Source organism: Dipodomys merriami, unplaced genomic scaffold, assembly GCF_024711535.1.
Source record: "Dipodomys merriami isolate MVZ:Mamm:240054 unplaced genomic scaffold, mDipMer1.0.p SCAF_4, whole genome shotgun sequence".
Taxonomy (NCBI): domain Eukaryota; kingdom Metazoa; phylum Chordata; class Mammalia; order Rodentia; family Heteromyidae; genus Dipodomys; species Dipodomys merriami.
In genome coordinates, this window is record NW_027205603.1 from 57671098 (window position 1) to 57685594 (window position 14497).

Consider the following 14497-nt stretch of genomic DNA (forward strand, 5'->3'; position numbering starts at 1 on the left):
CTCAGGCTTCTGAGAAGATGCCTGGCTCACAGGAGAATGAAGGTAGGGAGGCACTGGCACATCATGCCTTGGTTCTCTATCCTTATATCAGAACACCAGGCTGATCTCTCGATGCCTATGAATTTTCTTCAAAGCCTTGCTGTAAAGGTGATGTATAGAGGGGTTACAGTTATATAAGTCAAGAAATGAATACATTTACTTTGGAACAGCGTCACCTTTCCTTAGCTCTCTCTCGGTTTTCCCCTCGTACCCCTCCCCACTCATAAGTTGTATAGTTCATTTTCAGCACAGTGTCTAGTGAGTACCACTGCTGCATTTGTTCACCCTTTGTTCCACCATTTCTATGCTCCCTCCTTACCCTCTCCAAAACATACAAACTTACGAACATGACTAACGGCTCAGAAAACAAAAACAACAAAGGGAAAAAAAAACCATACCTCTTGTTTCCATTTCTTGGAGTTCATTTTAATATATATACATAGATAGATAGATAGATAGCCAAGTGACTAGTACAATCTCAGTGCCTCTTAGGTTTGAAGCTACTGGGAGGTTTACTATTATTGACTCTAAGTATTACTTCATTATTAAAAATTTATAGGCTGTAAGATATTTGAGTTTTGGGCAATGCCCTTATAAGTACTGAAGAGTGGTAGAGTATCCAATCTAATTAATATTTAAGACAACTATTATCAATAAAATTAATATTTCAGCATTGAATAAGTGAATGGATCATAAGTTTATATTTAAATAATTGTGTTAATAAAGAATTGGTGTAGCAATATATAGAAACTCAATAATTTACCAATACTTTGTATAATCGAACCGATTTTATCACAAGTTTTTGAATCACAGCACGTGTTTTCCAAATCACCACAGTTGTATTTCAAATCACAGCAAAGAGATCAATATTATTTTAGATTTGCCCCTTTACAGAAGAGTCAAATTATACCGGAGAGGTACTTCTCTAGTGCCCACAAATCTATAACGCAGGATGTTATTTCAGTTCTGTAGGTCCTTCGAATGAAAACTGAGCTATGGCATGAGAACACCCAGGTGGTTGTCAGAAATCTATTATGATGGCTTCCTCTGTGCACAAAATTTCTGCTTCTCTCACTACCTATGACCACAATGCCTTCACTTCATAGCTTTGGTTCTATCAGTTATAGATACAAGTACTCCCACATTATACTGGGGCTATCTTTTCACACACAAACGCACACACACACGGACACATGTATGTACACACACATGTATACAAACACTATGTCTGGAGGAATTTGGTTCAACTCATATTTTGAAAGCAATTCTTGCCTGAGAACCACCTGTAAGTTCATATCTTTTTTTTCTTCAATACGGCCTTCAAGCCTTGACCACGTCCTTTAGAGAGGGTGTTAACGATGTCTACGCTGTACCACTGCCAGACATCTATGTAACTTTTACTTTATACCAGCACAATATTGATTCAGGAAGTCTTCTTCTGAGTTCTCCTGGAGTAGCTTCTTCCTTCTCTTCTTCCCTTTCTATCACTTTGTAAAATTCCTCCTCCAAGTCTTAATAGTGAACACCAGGGCTTCATGCTCTTCTCTAACTATAATTAGTAGGTACTGCTTAGCCCCTCCCCATCCTTCCCGTGTCTTGCCCTCCCCAGCCTGAGGTAACTAACATCCTCCCAATGTCTGATAGGTCAGCTTTTTTATATTCCACAGAGCAGTGACAGCAGCGTAAAGTGTGTGTTTTAACATACCAATCTCCTGTTCATTCATGCTGTTACAATGACAGGATTTCATACTTGTTTTGGCTAAATTATGTATATGTGTTCTTTCCCCATTCCTTGACACTTAGAGACTGTTTCCATTTGTTGATATCTGTCATGGAATTTAATTTGGATTTTGAGTATATAAGAAGAGTTTTATAAGTACTTTCAAAATAATTCAGAGAGCTCTCATTTTGGATTCTGCCTATATCCCTTTGTAAAGTTCTTTTTCTACTCTAAGCCTTAGTCTTGCAATATATAAAATATAAATCATAGTACCTACTTATCATATGGATCTACTCTGGAGAAGACAGGAGAGACTATCAGCTGCCTAGGGCAGGATTTAGTATAAGTGAATGGTTGAATAGATGATATTTTGAGATGATATTATTGTTATCCATTCCCTGTGAGATTATAAACAGAAACTCCACAGGGATTTTTCATGTGGGCTGTTAATTGGGTACTAAATTCTAGGCAGATGTTTTCCTTGCAGTAGATTTTCAGCTCTATTACGTGAAGGTAAAAGGATGGAGAAATCTCCCCAAATGATTAAATTAGAGATATTTTGGACAAAATTGTTAATCCTTCATCAATCTTTTCAAGATGAGAACTTCATACAGCTATTACTGATATGATGCTTGCTGGATAGATACCATTAACATATGCAGAGGTTCCTATACATAGATGTACACCAATCCTCTCTCTCTCCTGATTTATTTCCTCCCCTCAATTCTACTGACCCAGTTAAGAAACAGAATCATAAGCAAACAAATCCCAAGAAGAAAAGGCAGAGATGCCAAATAGCCAAATTAGCATATTAGGGCCATTGCATCATTCTCTTAATGTCTTTAGGCAGGAGAGCCAGCGTCTGTCTATGACTGGATACAGGAACATTGTGGCAGCTATTTGTGTCCCATGAGACCATGATTGCTCTTATGTAGTTTATTGTGCAGAAACTGTGTGGGATGTGGTTAGACATGAGCATTTGCAGAGAGAACCATCATTATTGATTTGGCACAACAGTGGGTGTCCAAGTTACTATTTTCTCTTAGACTGCATTCGTATGAAGGGAGTACCGGCCTGGGCTGTAGCAATGTGTCCTGTTTCACCAGTCACTGCTCTGGCTTGTCCAGACAGTGGTTGTCAAAGTGAGCCTTTCTTTTGTGTGGCTCTTCCTTTCCACACTTAGTGTTTGGTGTTGCACACTTATCCCCCTGATGTCCATGAGCAAAGTAATCCTCCCTAGATGTAGATGAATTTTCTTTAAGAAACAAATTAACCCTTTCTGAACAAGAGGGCCATACACAATCCATTTTCTGAGGTAACTTAAAACCATCAAGCTTTGGAAAATGCTGTTTCATGTGCATGTGTATTTATAAACTTCTGTCTCTGTCAGCTTAAGACATTGCTTCTTGCCTCCCTACAAACTCCCATTTTTGAAGCTATTTAAGTACTGTCCCTTCCAGTAGAAATATTTAAATGTGGAAGCAATGAGGATTTCTGTTAGTGATGTTAGGAAATAATTCATGGAGCTTTAAAAAAACAGATTGAGAAAGCGAACTCACCACAAATTTGCCTTTGTATACTTTATTTATTTATTTATTTATTTATTTATTTATTTATGTATTGGTTGTGGGTTTGAATTCTGGGCTTGAGCGCTTTCCCTGTACCCTTTAGCTCAAGGCGACTGCTCTACTGCTTGAGCCACAGTGCCACTTCTTGTTTTCTGGTGGTTAATTGGAGATAAGAGTCTGAAGGACTTTCCTGCCCAGGCTGGTTTTGAACCGAGATCCTCAGATCTCAGCCTCCTGAGTAGCTAGGATTACAGGCGTGAGCCACCAGCACCCAGTTACCTTTGTATATTTTAGCACTCTTAGCTTGCATTCACAGGACACTTTCCATTTGCCCACGGAGCAATTAATACCCTTATTGCCATGCTATGAGCCCACCTATGTCCATCAATCTGATATTCCATGCTGACGGTGAAAGATGCCAATAGACGTTAGAAGTCAGAGTAAATACTCTGCCAGATGAGGCCTTGCCGCCAGTATCACTGGTCCCTTCTGGGTTTGCATCTGGTCGTTCTGCTCTCTGTGAAACTACGCTTTTCTTGTTGGGACGCACGTCCTTTTCTGCACTGGAGTTACACTTGGTGGAAGCCGAGGCAGGTTGGTCGCTAGCTGTCTATTTAAAACTCTCAGCCAAGACCATGAATTGCTGTTGTTTTGTAGTGCATATTATCTTTCTTATCACTCACTTCCTTCCACATCCCACAAACTGGTGATTTTCTTCCATGTCACATTTTGTCTTGGAAAAGCAGGGAGGAGCTGCAACTCTTTTGCTTTCTCTTCCCAGTCAGGCAGTCCCAGAGTCCAAAGCAGGTACACTAAGGAAAAAACAAACAAAGCAATGGCATAGTTCACGTGTATGGACTTTTTGCCCGAACGTTTTGCCTTTGGCACCCATCACCCTTCCTCACCATAGGAAATCAGTTTTTTCTCAATCACTCCTCTTCTTCATTTTCCCTAACTAAAAAAATCCACAGAATGTAATGGTATGAAGGGATTTCCTTGTGATACTTACAATGTTTATAAAATGCTCTTTCTAAATCATATGCCTTCCTTTTTAACAGTCTTTGTGGGGTTTCATTGTAATATATTATATATATATATATAAAAATATATATATATATATATATATATATAAATATATATATATATTTCTTTATCTGAGGTTAAGCCGGGCCCTTGTTACCTCCTTATTAAATGTGTGATACTTATTTAAGCAAGATGAAATATTATGGTACTCCCGTTCACTGCTATTTGTCATTTTATTATTATTGTTATTGTTATTATTATGAACTATTGGTGGTACTGTGAACTCATGGCTCTGTATTTGTTAAGCATATACTTGACCACTGAAGCTGAGCCTTTAGCCTTTGTACTCTGGTCATTTTTGAGATGAGGTCTCATTTTTTGACCTGGACAGTGCTATACCTATTTATGTCTCTTGCCTTAGCTGAGATGACAGACATGTTTCTGTGTTACCATGCCATGCTTTGTCTGTTGATATGCAGTTGGATGACCTTTTTGCCCAGGCTGGCTGAAACTTTTGTCCTTGTGATCTCTGCATCTTGAGTAGGTAGGATTATAGCTACCAATCATTATAACTTCTTTAAGAAAACAAATGCTGTCATATTGCTCTAGTTGGGGAAAAACAAAAGAGGGGGTAACAATGCTTGATAGGAAATGTACTTATTACCTTACTCAGGTAACTGTAACTCCTCTGTACAGTATCTTTACAATAAAATTTTTTAAAAGCTAGAAAAAAGAAAAGAAAGTCTTGCCCATGTAATTGTAATCCCTCCATATGTTATTTTCACAATTAAAAAAAAAGAAAAGAAAGCCTTAAAAACTTCTAATAAATTCAGAATAGTGTCTATGGATTTAAAAAGGCTTTGTCAGAAAATTTTAAATTATGAAAATGTTTATGAACTCATTATACAAGATGAAAATCTAACCACTGAGCTTGTCAAGCAAAAACAAAACAAAACAAAACAAAAAGCAAGGAGCCATGGAAGGTACAGCAAGCTCTGTTTTTGTGGGCCAAGGGTGGTCAGTAGAGGTACAAGGAGATCTTTTCAGGGTTGAGTAGATGGCTTCTGGCAATGGGAACTCTGTGCATCCTTACAGACCATGCCAGAGTCACAGCACATCAAAGAGACAGTCACTCTCCAAGAAACCTCCTGTTGCTCCTGTCCAGAACCTTCCTCTTTTTCCTTGAGCAATAATTACATTCTAATTTTACTCTCAAGGGCAAGGCAAGTTCTGTCCTCTCTAATTTGGCTAGTTCTGTCTTATCTGGCACCAAAGAGAATGCCATTAGTGCAAGTAACTGTAGCATAAGTTTTGGTTACACAGATGTTCCAAATTTGACCTCGAATTTTCTTTTTTTTCTCCTTTCATGCATTTTCTTATTGCTATTTAAAGGTGATATACAAAGAGGTTGTGGTTGCATAAGTCAGATAGAGAGTACATTTCTTTTTGAACCATGTCACTCCTTCCCTCTCTCTCTCTCCCAGGGTTCCCTCCTGTCCCTATCTCTACTCACAAGCTGTACAGTTCATTTTCAACATAGTGTCTAGTGAGTACCACTGCTACCTTTGTTCACCCTTTGTCCCACCATTTCTGGGCTCCCCCTTCCCTTCCCAAAGAGATAATTGAAGAAACAAGACAAAAGGAAAAGAAACAAGAAATAGCAACAAAAGATAAAAACCTCTTGTTTCCATTTCTTGGAGTTTATGCTGATAAATATTTTATATGATCAGGTATTATGCCTTTATGTTCCTCTCCTGCATATCCTCCTTTGCTCTCACTGTGTGTGAATGCCTAGAGACCTGCATTGTTGATCACATCCCAGTGTATTTTTTTCTATCCAGTGTGTTTACTTGCAGATTTATAGGTACATTCTAGCTACCACAAATGAGGGAAACAAACAAGGATACACTAAAGCTACCAGCACAACCATTTTCATTTCAGGATTGTATACCATATCTAAGCTATGGAATTAGCGCAGAACGGAGAAATGGATCAAGAAAATGTGGTATATATGCACAATAGAATTCTACCTATCAGAAAGAATACTATTGTACCATTCATAAAGGCAATGGAAAGACTTGGAAAAATTACATTAAGCAAAATAAAAACTAGACTCAGAGAAACATAGGTTGCATGGCATTTTTCTAATCTGATGGTTGCATTACACAGAAGAAGTAGTGGGGTTAGGAGTTCTGTATGCTCCTGTGGTTATCTTCCGTATTCCAGGTGAGCTGGTACCACTTACCTTAGCATGTAAGACTCTTTACCTTCTAAAGTTCTCTGTTACATAAATCTCTTTGATAGAGGATATTAAATGACTTTCTACTCCAGGACTCAAGTAAACATTTTTTTTCTGCCCTTTCTGTGACCCTTTGAATGTGTTGCTTCTGCCTAAAATGATCTCTTCAATTTCATTCAAACATCTATTCCTTATGCTTTCCTAAACATACATCATGTATCATTCAATATTTACTACAAACATTTCTGTTTGTGGAAATCCTTCATGACTTCTCATCAGTCCAGTCATTACTCCTCATCTTAATGGCAAGCTATTGGTCACAATAACCAATACAAATATATTACTTAGGTATCCATAAAAGCATAAATGCAAAGTAAAAACATTCTAGATTTTTTGTGTTAAAAAACTCTCAAACTGTAGAGGGGCATCAGTGGGAAATTTCTCATTTTCTATGATATAAATTATAATCTCATATTGAACAACCATACCAGTGATTAACTGATGAAAGAAATGACAAGTCTTGAAGGAAGATTAGAACTTTAAGAAGGAAATAAAAAATGTAGCTGATAGGTTATTTGTAGTGATTCCAGATTCTTTTTTTCCCTTGGCCACACTGTTAGAGTGCAGATATTTCCACTGACTCCTTTAGAATCAGAGCATATATGAGCTAAAGTGAAACATAGGATGAGAATGGTTGGAAAGTGAAAAAGAAAGAAAAGAAAGAGAGGGGATATCATGTGACAGCCTTGCTCTTTCTTGAGATAGCTGGTTAAAGAAAATTAAGAGCCAAGCCTTGGAGGCAGACACCCATAATCCTAGATCCTCAGGAGGCTAAAATCTGAGAATCATGGCTTACAACCTGCCTGTACAGAAAAGTCCACGAGAGTCTTATCTCCAATTAACCATCAAAAAGTAAGAAGTGGTAGAACACCAACCTTGACCAAGAAAGCTCAGGGGTGGGGACAACATCCAGGCACTGAGTTCAAACTGAGAACCAGCACCAAAAAGAAAGAGAGACAGAGACGGAGACACAGAGAGAGTAGAGAGGCAAAAGAAGAAATGAAGGAAGAGAAAGAGCTAAAGAAAGAAAGCTATTAGAGAGTATGCATTTTTTGTTAGCCTAGGAATGTGCCTCAGGGCCACCCTTTCTATTGTTTATTCAAGCTCCCCTTCCATTTTTATTTATAAAGCTACTCACAAGGACTTTAAGTGATTAAAGACTGAATCTTTCATTTCCTTTCTTTCGGTCTTATTAGTATTTCCTCCCAAATTCCTGATTCCTTCTTTCATGGAATTAGTGATACTTAGTCTTTATTCATAGGAGTAAGAGCTTTAAAGTATTTCTATTTTTAGATTGTTGGCTAAATTCAATACTTCTGACAGAGCTAAAAATGTTGGGAGGTGTTTCCTAGTTGGTAGGGAGTAGGCGATAATTAGCCTTCATTGCTGGCCTAGCTTCACGATGAATTTTGAGATATCTCTGATGGTCTACATTCAAGGCATCAGTCTGTAACCTCATGTACAAATCAAGAAATTCACAGGAAATATTTAAGCGTTGAGTCATTTTCTAAGTTTTACTCATATGAGTGTCTTTGTGGAGAGTATTATTTGGTTAATACTAATATCTATCATGTGTTGCAATTTATTAGGGTAAGAATCACACTTTGATATTAAAATAGATATCTTTAGTCCTACAGTTTTGTTTCTACCATAATCAAAATGCAGTAAATCATTTATGCTCCCAATATTTAGCATTGTTTGCTTTCTATTTGGTTACTTAAAAGTATCAGAAACAATGTTTTAACTTGATTTGGAGAAACAAATCTGTTTTGAAATTGACCAAACTGAAGATTTTCCATTTTCTTCTTTTTTATTTTTTGTTCTTTTTTGTTGGTCATGGGGCTTGAACTCTGGGCCTAAGCTCTTCAGCTCAAAGTGAGTGCTCTACTACTTGAGCCACAGTGCCACTTCTGGTTTTCTGGTGGTTTATTGGACATAAGAGTCTCACCAACTTTCCTGCTCTGGTTGGCTTTGAACTGCAATCCTCAGATCTCAGCCTCTTGAGTAGCTAGGAGTACAGGCATGAGCCACTGGCACCTGGCTTTCCATTTTCTTTTATTGCGAACACTAGGGAAAATGTATCAATGTGTTCTGAGTTGCTCTTGTCATAGGTAAAATGAATCCTCTGGGAGAGGAGGCTGGGTGCTGAATGCTGTAGCATTGACTCTGGCTAGGTTAGATACAGGCTGCCAGCTGAGGAAAGGATTTTCAAACCATAAGTTGGTCATTCAGCCTTTTCAATATGCTGTGAATATTTTCTTTCTGTGGACCAGAAATTGAGGAGACGAATGAGACAGTGGAATAGTCTTACTTCTGAGTCAATTCTATTTGACAAAGCTTTAGAACATTGAGCACAGTTCGAAATGTGCCTGGCCTACATTAGTTCATATCTGTCCAGGCATTTCAGAAGCCCAAGAGCACTTTTCTTGAGAATCCTGCAAACATTCCTAGTGATGGCGCTGGATTGGGTTTTGGTTTTTACATTTGAGCTTTGGGCACACAGTTTCATAAAGGAATTTTATATTCAACAATTAATCTCTAGACACTTATTTAAGAACTAAACATCTCAGATGCCAATGACTCAAAAGAACAAAATGTAAGTGATATTGACATTTAGCACATTTAGTTATACACTGTGCTATACATGCAGATACTGCACGTTGATCTTACTCATTCTCTACTGTTCTTTCTTAACCACTCTCTCACTTAAGGACAAATACTTTGATTTTGTTCACAATATGGTGTTAAATCCCCCAGCCTCGAATGACTTTTCATTATCTATGATACTATGTACTTTTGCTAAGGCTATCATAGCAACATACCACAAATAGGGTAGTTCTAGAGGCCAGAAGTCCATAATCAAATTGTCATAGGCTTGGTTTCTTCTGAGGGATGTGAGACAGAACCTATTCCCCTTACAGCCCCTAGCTTCTGGTGGCTTGCTGGTCATTTTCTAGTGTTGTTTTGCTTGTAGAATGAGTACCCCACTCTGCTTTATTTTCATGTGATGCTCTCCCTGTATGCACATCTTCCTATTTTCATGATTTTTTAAAAATAAGGACACGACTCAAGGACCTACCCTAGTCTCTTGACCCCTAATTTTAACTAATTACCTCCATAACAATCCTTTTCCAAATAAGTACTTCACATTCTAAGATTCTAGGTTGTGACTTCAACAAATGAAATTTGGGGAATACAACTCAAATCATAATACTCAAAGGTGTTTCATGATGATTAACATTCTGGGAGGAATGTATTCTACTGAAATTGAGTTGTGGTAACTGTAGTTTTCTGGGCCATATGTTTCATAATCAGAGGTTAAAAACTATAAAATATTATTATTCCCATAGGAGAAAAACAAATGCTTCTGGGGTCCTGTCTGTTTGATGTGACAATGAAAGGTATAGTCTCTAAAATAACACAGAAAGATCTCAAAACATAATATCTCCAGCAGGTCATCTTAGTACCAATTCTCCATTAATATCATTACTCAATTTCTAGACATGATCTTTCCTAAAAATAATTACTATTACTGAAATCTAGAAGAATGATTCTAACTGGCAATGAAAATCAATATCTTTGGGATATTCCATTCTCCTTTTGTAGATTTAGTCCAGACAAAAGACTGCAAGTGGGAGAGGAGGCAGGGAGTGAGCAGACTTGCTTCTTGTGTGCATGTGTGAAAAAAATGTATGTTCTTTATCTACGAACCATAGTAATAGTGAATTAGGAAAATAAATTTTATCTACCCTTTTTTTTGAGGTTTGCACATCAGTAGGATGGTCTTAGGCTTATCATTCATATTTAATGCAAGAATAGATAAAATGTTAAAGTGTTATATATCTGAATTCACTCTGTCTTTCTTCAATTTGGCATTGTTCATTGCCATACTAACAGAGACATACATATATATGTATATATATATGCCAATCAAGGATGAGTGAATTTATTGCTTAAAATGAAAGCTTAGTATCAGTGTAATACAGAATAAAGGAAATGCATACATCACTTTTAATTTTGAGGTTAGAAAACTACAATGATTACATTTTTGTACTTGATATATCAATCAAGAGATTATTTAAAAAACTTGGTACTAAATATGCTTTACATGATTATTCCCATTTTAAATTTGTATGAAGAGAAGAAGCAGAGATTAGATGAGTGATTAGACCAATTTATTATGAATTGTATTTGGGCTAAACCAAAAGAAAAAGATGAGTGTTACTGTAATTAGGCAGGTTACATAGGAGCTCTGTATTCATAGGGCAAGAAGAAAGTTGCTGATGGCTTGCAGGTCTGTATTAACATTTGCTTACTATAGATAGTGTAGAAATGCAGCCAATCAGATCTACCTGGGACTAATCCAGATCCTGTCTATATTAACCACAATGACCAGAATTTAACAGCTGTATGATTGTATTCAAGGTGCTTCTGTTAGATATGACACATCCTCTTCCTCCCACCATTTTGCATTTTTAGATGATCTAGTAAAATATGGCCCACATTTATCTTTCTTATGTGGAATATCACACATCTCTGTCCACGCATCTCTGTCTCTTTATGTGGTGTTGTGTGTGTGTGTGTGTGTGTGTGTGTGTGTGTGTGTGTGTAACAGTGGAACATGCTAGGCAAGCCCTTTATTACTATGCTGCATTTCTTTCTCTCAATAGGTAACTTATCACAGGTAAAAAGTGATTTTTTTTAAAAAGCTTCCTGAGTAATTGAAGCAAACACAATGCTTTTGACAAAGTTATTTATATTAAAAATTCCAAGAGATGCTTTGGTAAGGGTGGGAAAAAATTAGCTTTCCAAAGCTAAACTACAGCCCTTTCTTTCAGCCCTTTCTTCTACATGACCAATAAACAACAAATTGGAGGTTTTTTTTTTTTTAAAGAGAAGATAGTTATTAGTAAATTTTTCACTTATTATAATAACAAAAATTTCTTGTACTACTTGGAAAATATTCAACATATAACCAGGAAGGTATTTAAAAAGTACAAGTATCATTAACTTAAAACAGCAAAATTTCAGCAGTAAAAATTGGACCCAGACTCCTAGGCTCCACAGTGTGAATAATTACCTGGCCTTATACGCAGACTTTCCAGATTCTAATGCTACCTCTGTAGAGCCACTGTGTAACTTATAACGATATTTATGCCCAATTAGCTCTCCAGTATTAAGTTGATAGTCATAAATGAACTTCAGAACCTACTATAGTATTTGTTTAATGTCAATGACCAGCCTCAGACAAGAGCGGGGAGGGAGTGCCAGGGCCTCACAGTGTAGCCCAGACTAGCCTCAAACGCATGATCCCATTGTCCCTGTGCTGGGAGCACAGGAATATATCACCACATCTGGCTTAGACATGATCTAACCGCTTAAATGAACCTGTACTAATTCAGTTTTTGGTTCCACTTAAAACCCATGTCTTTAGACATGTCATTTGGACATGCCATTTGGACATGTCTAGGCATATTTTCAACGTGCATGTAACAAAATACATAAATGTTAGTATCTATAAAGTATAACATTGAATAGTAGTGCATTATTTCTTACTCCTTGAACGCTAAATAAGCAAAATTGATTTTTTTCCACAGTAAGATATGACTCCTGGATTACAGTCTAGGGTTAAATTAGTGGGGAGTAGGTAGGTCCATGCATTGACCCTGTCACTGTAATACAAATCTTAGTTGGTCACCCTGGCAGTCAACCAGCCAACTTTGAATGTGCTTCCTTTTGATCCCAATCCAAGACTGTATTCCCTATCAGAGTTTTCATCCTCCAGTGGTAAAGCTATTGGTCCTGCCTAGCTTATTGCACAAATAAAAAAGTACATATGAAAATATAAAATATAAGCATGCTGAGAGATATCTTGCCATGATGATATCCCTCCTATCCATCCCTGGCAAGACAAAAGAAACCATTGTTTATTCTCACTAGAAATATTTGGGAAATGAACTCTATATCGTGTGGGTAGGGAAAGGAAGGAAAAACTGGGAGAGAGAGGGAAAGAAAGACATGGTTCAAAAAGAATTATACTCATTATCTGATTCACGTAACTGTGATCCCTCTGTATATCAACTCTACTATATCAATAAATTCAAAAAATTAAAAAATTGGAGAAAAAGAAACCACTATTTATGTATACACATCTCTGCAACAAGGAGAAATAGTAGTAGGCTAAAAAGAGTAGTGTTTGGATTGAAATGTGCCTATGAACAAATGAGTATTTTTTTCTTTTATTTAGGGCAATAGTACTAGATTCTGTGGTTGATAAACAAATAGGAAAATAAAATGATGATTAATTTCAGCTTTAATAAACCAATAGCCATTGCATTTCATAATGGATTGTACCTCTGGGGTACAAAATGGTCCTAATTGCCCTGGTCTTCTTCACAGGACTGGCCTTTGCTATTCTCTCCTCTGTGCATCCAGTGTTTGGCTTGTATGGGTCTCTGTTTCCTGCCATCATTTATGCCATATTTGGAATGGGACGTCATGTGGCCACAGGTAATCATTTCTATGTTTATGTTTCTCCTGCTACTAATCAAAGAGACTCAGAGTAATCCTTAGTTACCGATTGCATTTCCAAAGCAGTTCTAAATGCACTGCTGAAAAGCTTAGCAAATATTAGAGCCAAGCATATCCGTGTTTCAGATAAGCAATGTATACTGTGATTTACTGGTATATTACTGTGAAGGCAAATTATTACTAAGAAGTCTTGTGCAGTTTTTAGTAACAAAAAATGAAAGAAAGGGAGAATCTGCTGGATTTACAATAAGAGAAAGTGCACACTTGAAAGAAAACAAAGACTATAAAGTTTAGACTATTGAAGAATATTATACATGTATTTGACACTTAGATCAAATGATCTTTTAAGTTTCTTCCAGACTGCATTCTATAGTACCCTTTAATAAGTATGTACTACATTGCCTAGGTGTTCATTACTCAAGAATTTATAAGCAATCACAATTTTTCTAGTCATACAGCAGGGTGAATTTTGGTCATAGTTAGGCCTGGTTGGTGTCTCCTTTATGTGCTACCTGAGTGACTCTGTCACTCTCGTGATAGGATGGACCCTACAATTCATGTAATTTTAGTGAGAGCTAGATAATTAATGTATAATACTTAGTACTTCCTTCCTAATAAGATTTAATAAAGTTGTTTATTTGGTTATTATTATTATAAAATGATAACTTTAATCTTAAGTATTCTGGCAATACAATTATATTTAAATGGAATTTTCTACAGAGGTATTTCTTGTTGTGGCTGTACAAATTGTCATGAGTTTAGAAACTTAGAACAAGGAAAAGTTTTCCACAGCTCTGCAGGTCCATAATTTCAAATGATACATGGTTAACACTGAAGTGCAAGGGTGTGTTTGTTTTTGAAGAAAGCCATCTTCTGGACTTCTCTGTCTCCTAGAATCCTCTTGCTTTCCTTAGCTCAGGGACTTATCAAACACCTTCAAGGTCAGTAGTGCAACATCTTTGAATCTCCTTCTGATTCTATCTTTGAAGAATTTTGTGAGTTCACTGAACTTACTTATTGAGTAATCCAGGATAATCTCCTTATTTTAAGGTCAGCTGATTAGCAAACTTAATTCCATCTGGAGCATGCATTATACTTGCCATAGAACATAACATTCACAGGTTCTGGAGTTTAGGACCTATGCATATTTCAAATTTTGTCCACCACATTGGCTTGTAAATTTTCTCAGGAAATTCATCTAAACTTGGATTTTTATATCAAATAGCATTATAATGGGGGAAGTAAGTGAAGTTTGCAGTCATCCACAATGCTGCATTGTGTGAGAATTTGTGAGAAATGGAAAAAAAATCTTGGCTT

General features: G+C 36.8%; 1 protein-coding gene across 4 annotated transcripts in view; it reads left to right on the forward strand.

Moving 5' to 3' along the window:
* Positions 1-14497, forward strand: part of Slc26a7 (solute carrier family 26 member 7) — a 111821-nt gene that overhangs the window by 10584 nt on the left and 86740 nt on the right. For all 4 annotated transcript variants that reach the window (XM_069991043.1, XM_069991045.1, XM_069991044.1 and 1 more), the window contains exon 3: positions 13049-13159. In XM_069991043.1, the coding sequence (XP_069847144.1) occupies positions 13049-13159 (111 nt within the window). The remainder of the gene's footprint in view (positions 1-13048; positions 13160-14497) is intronic.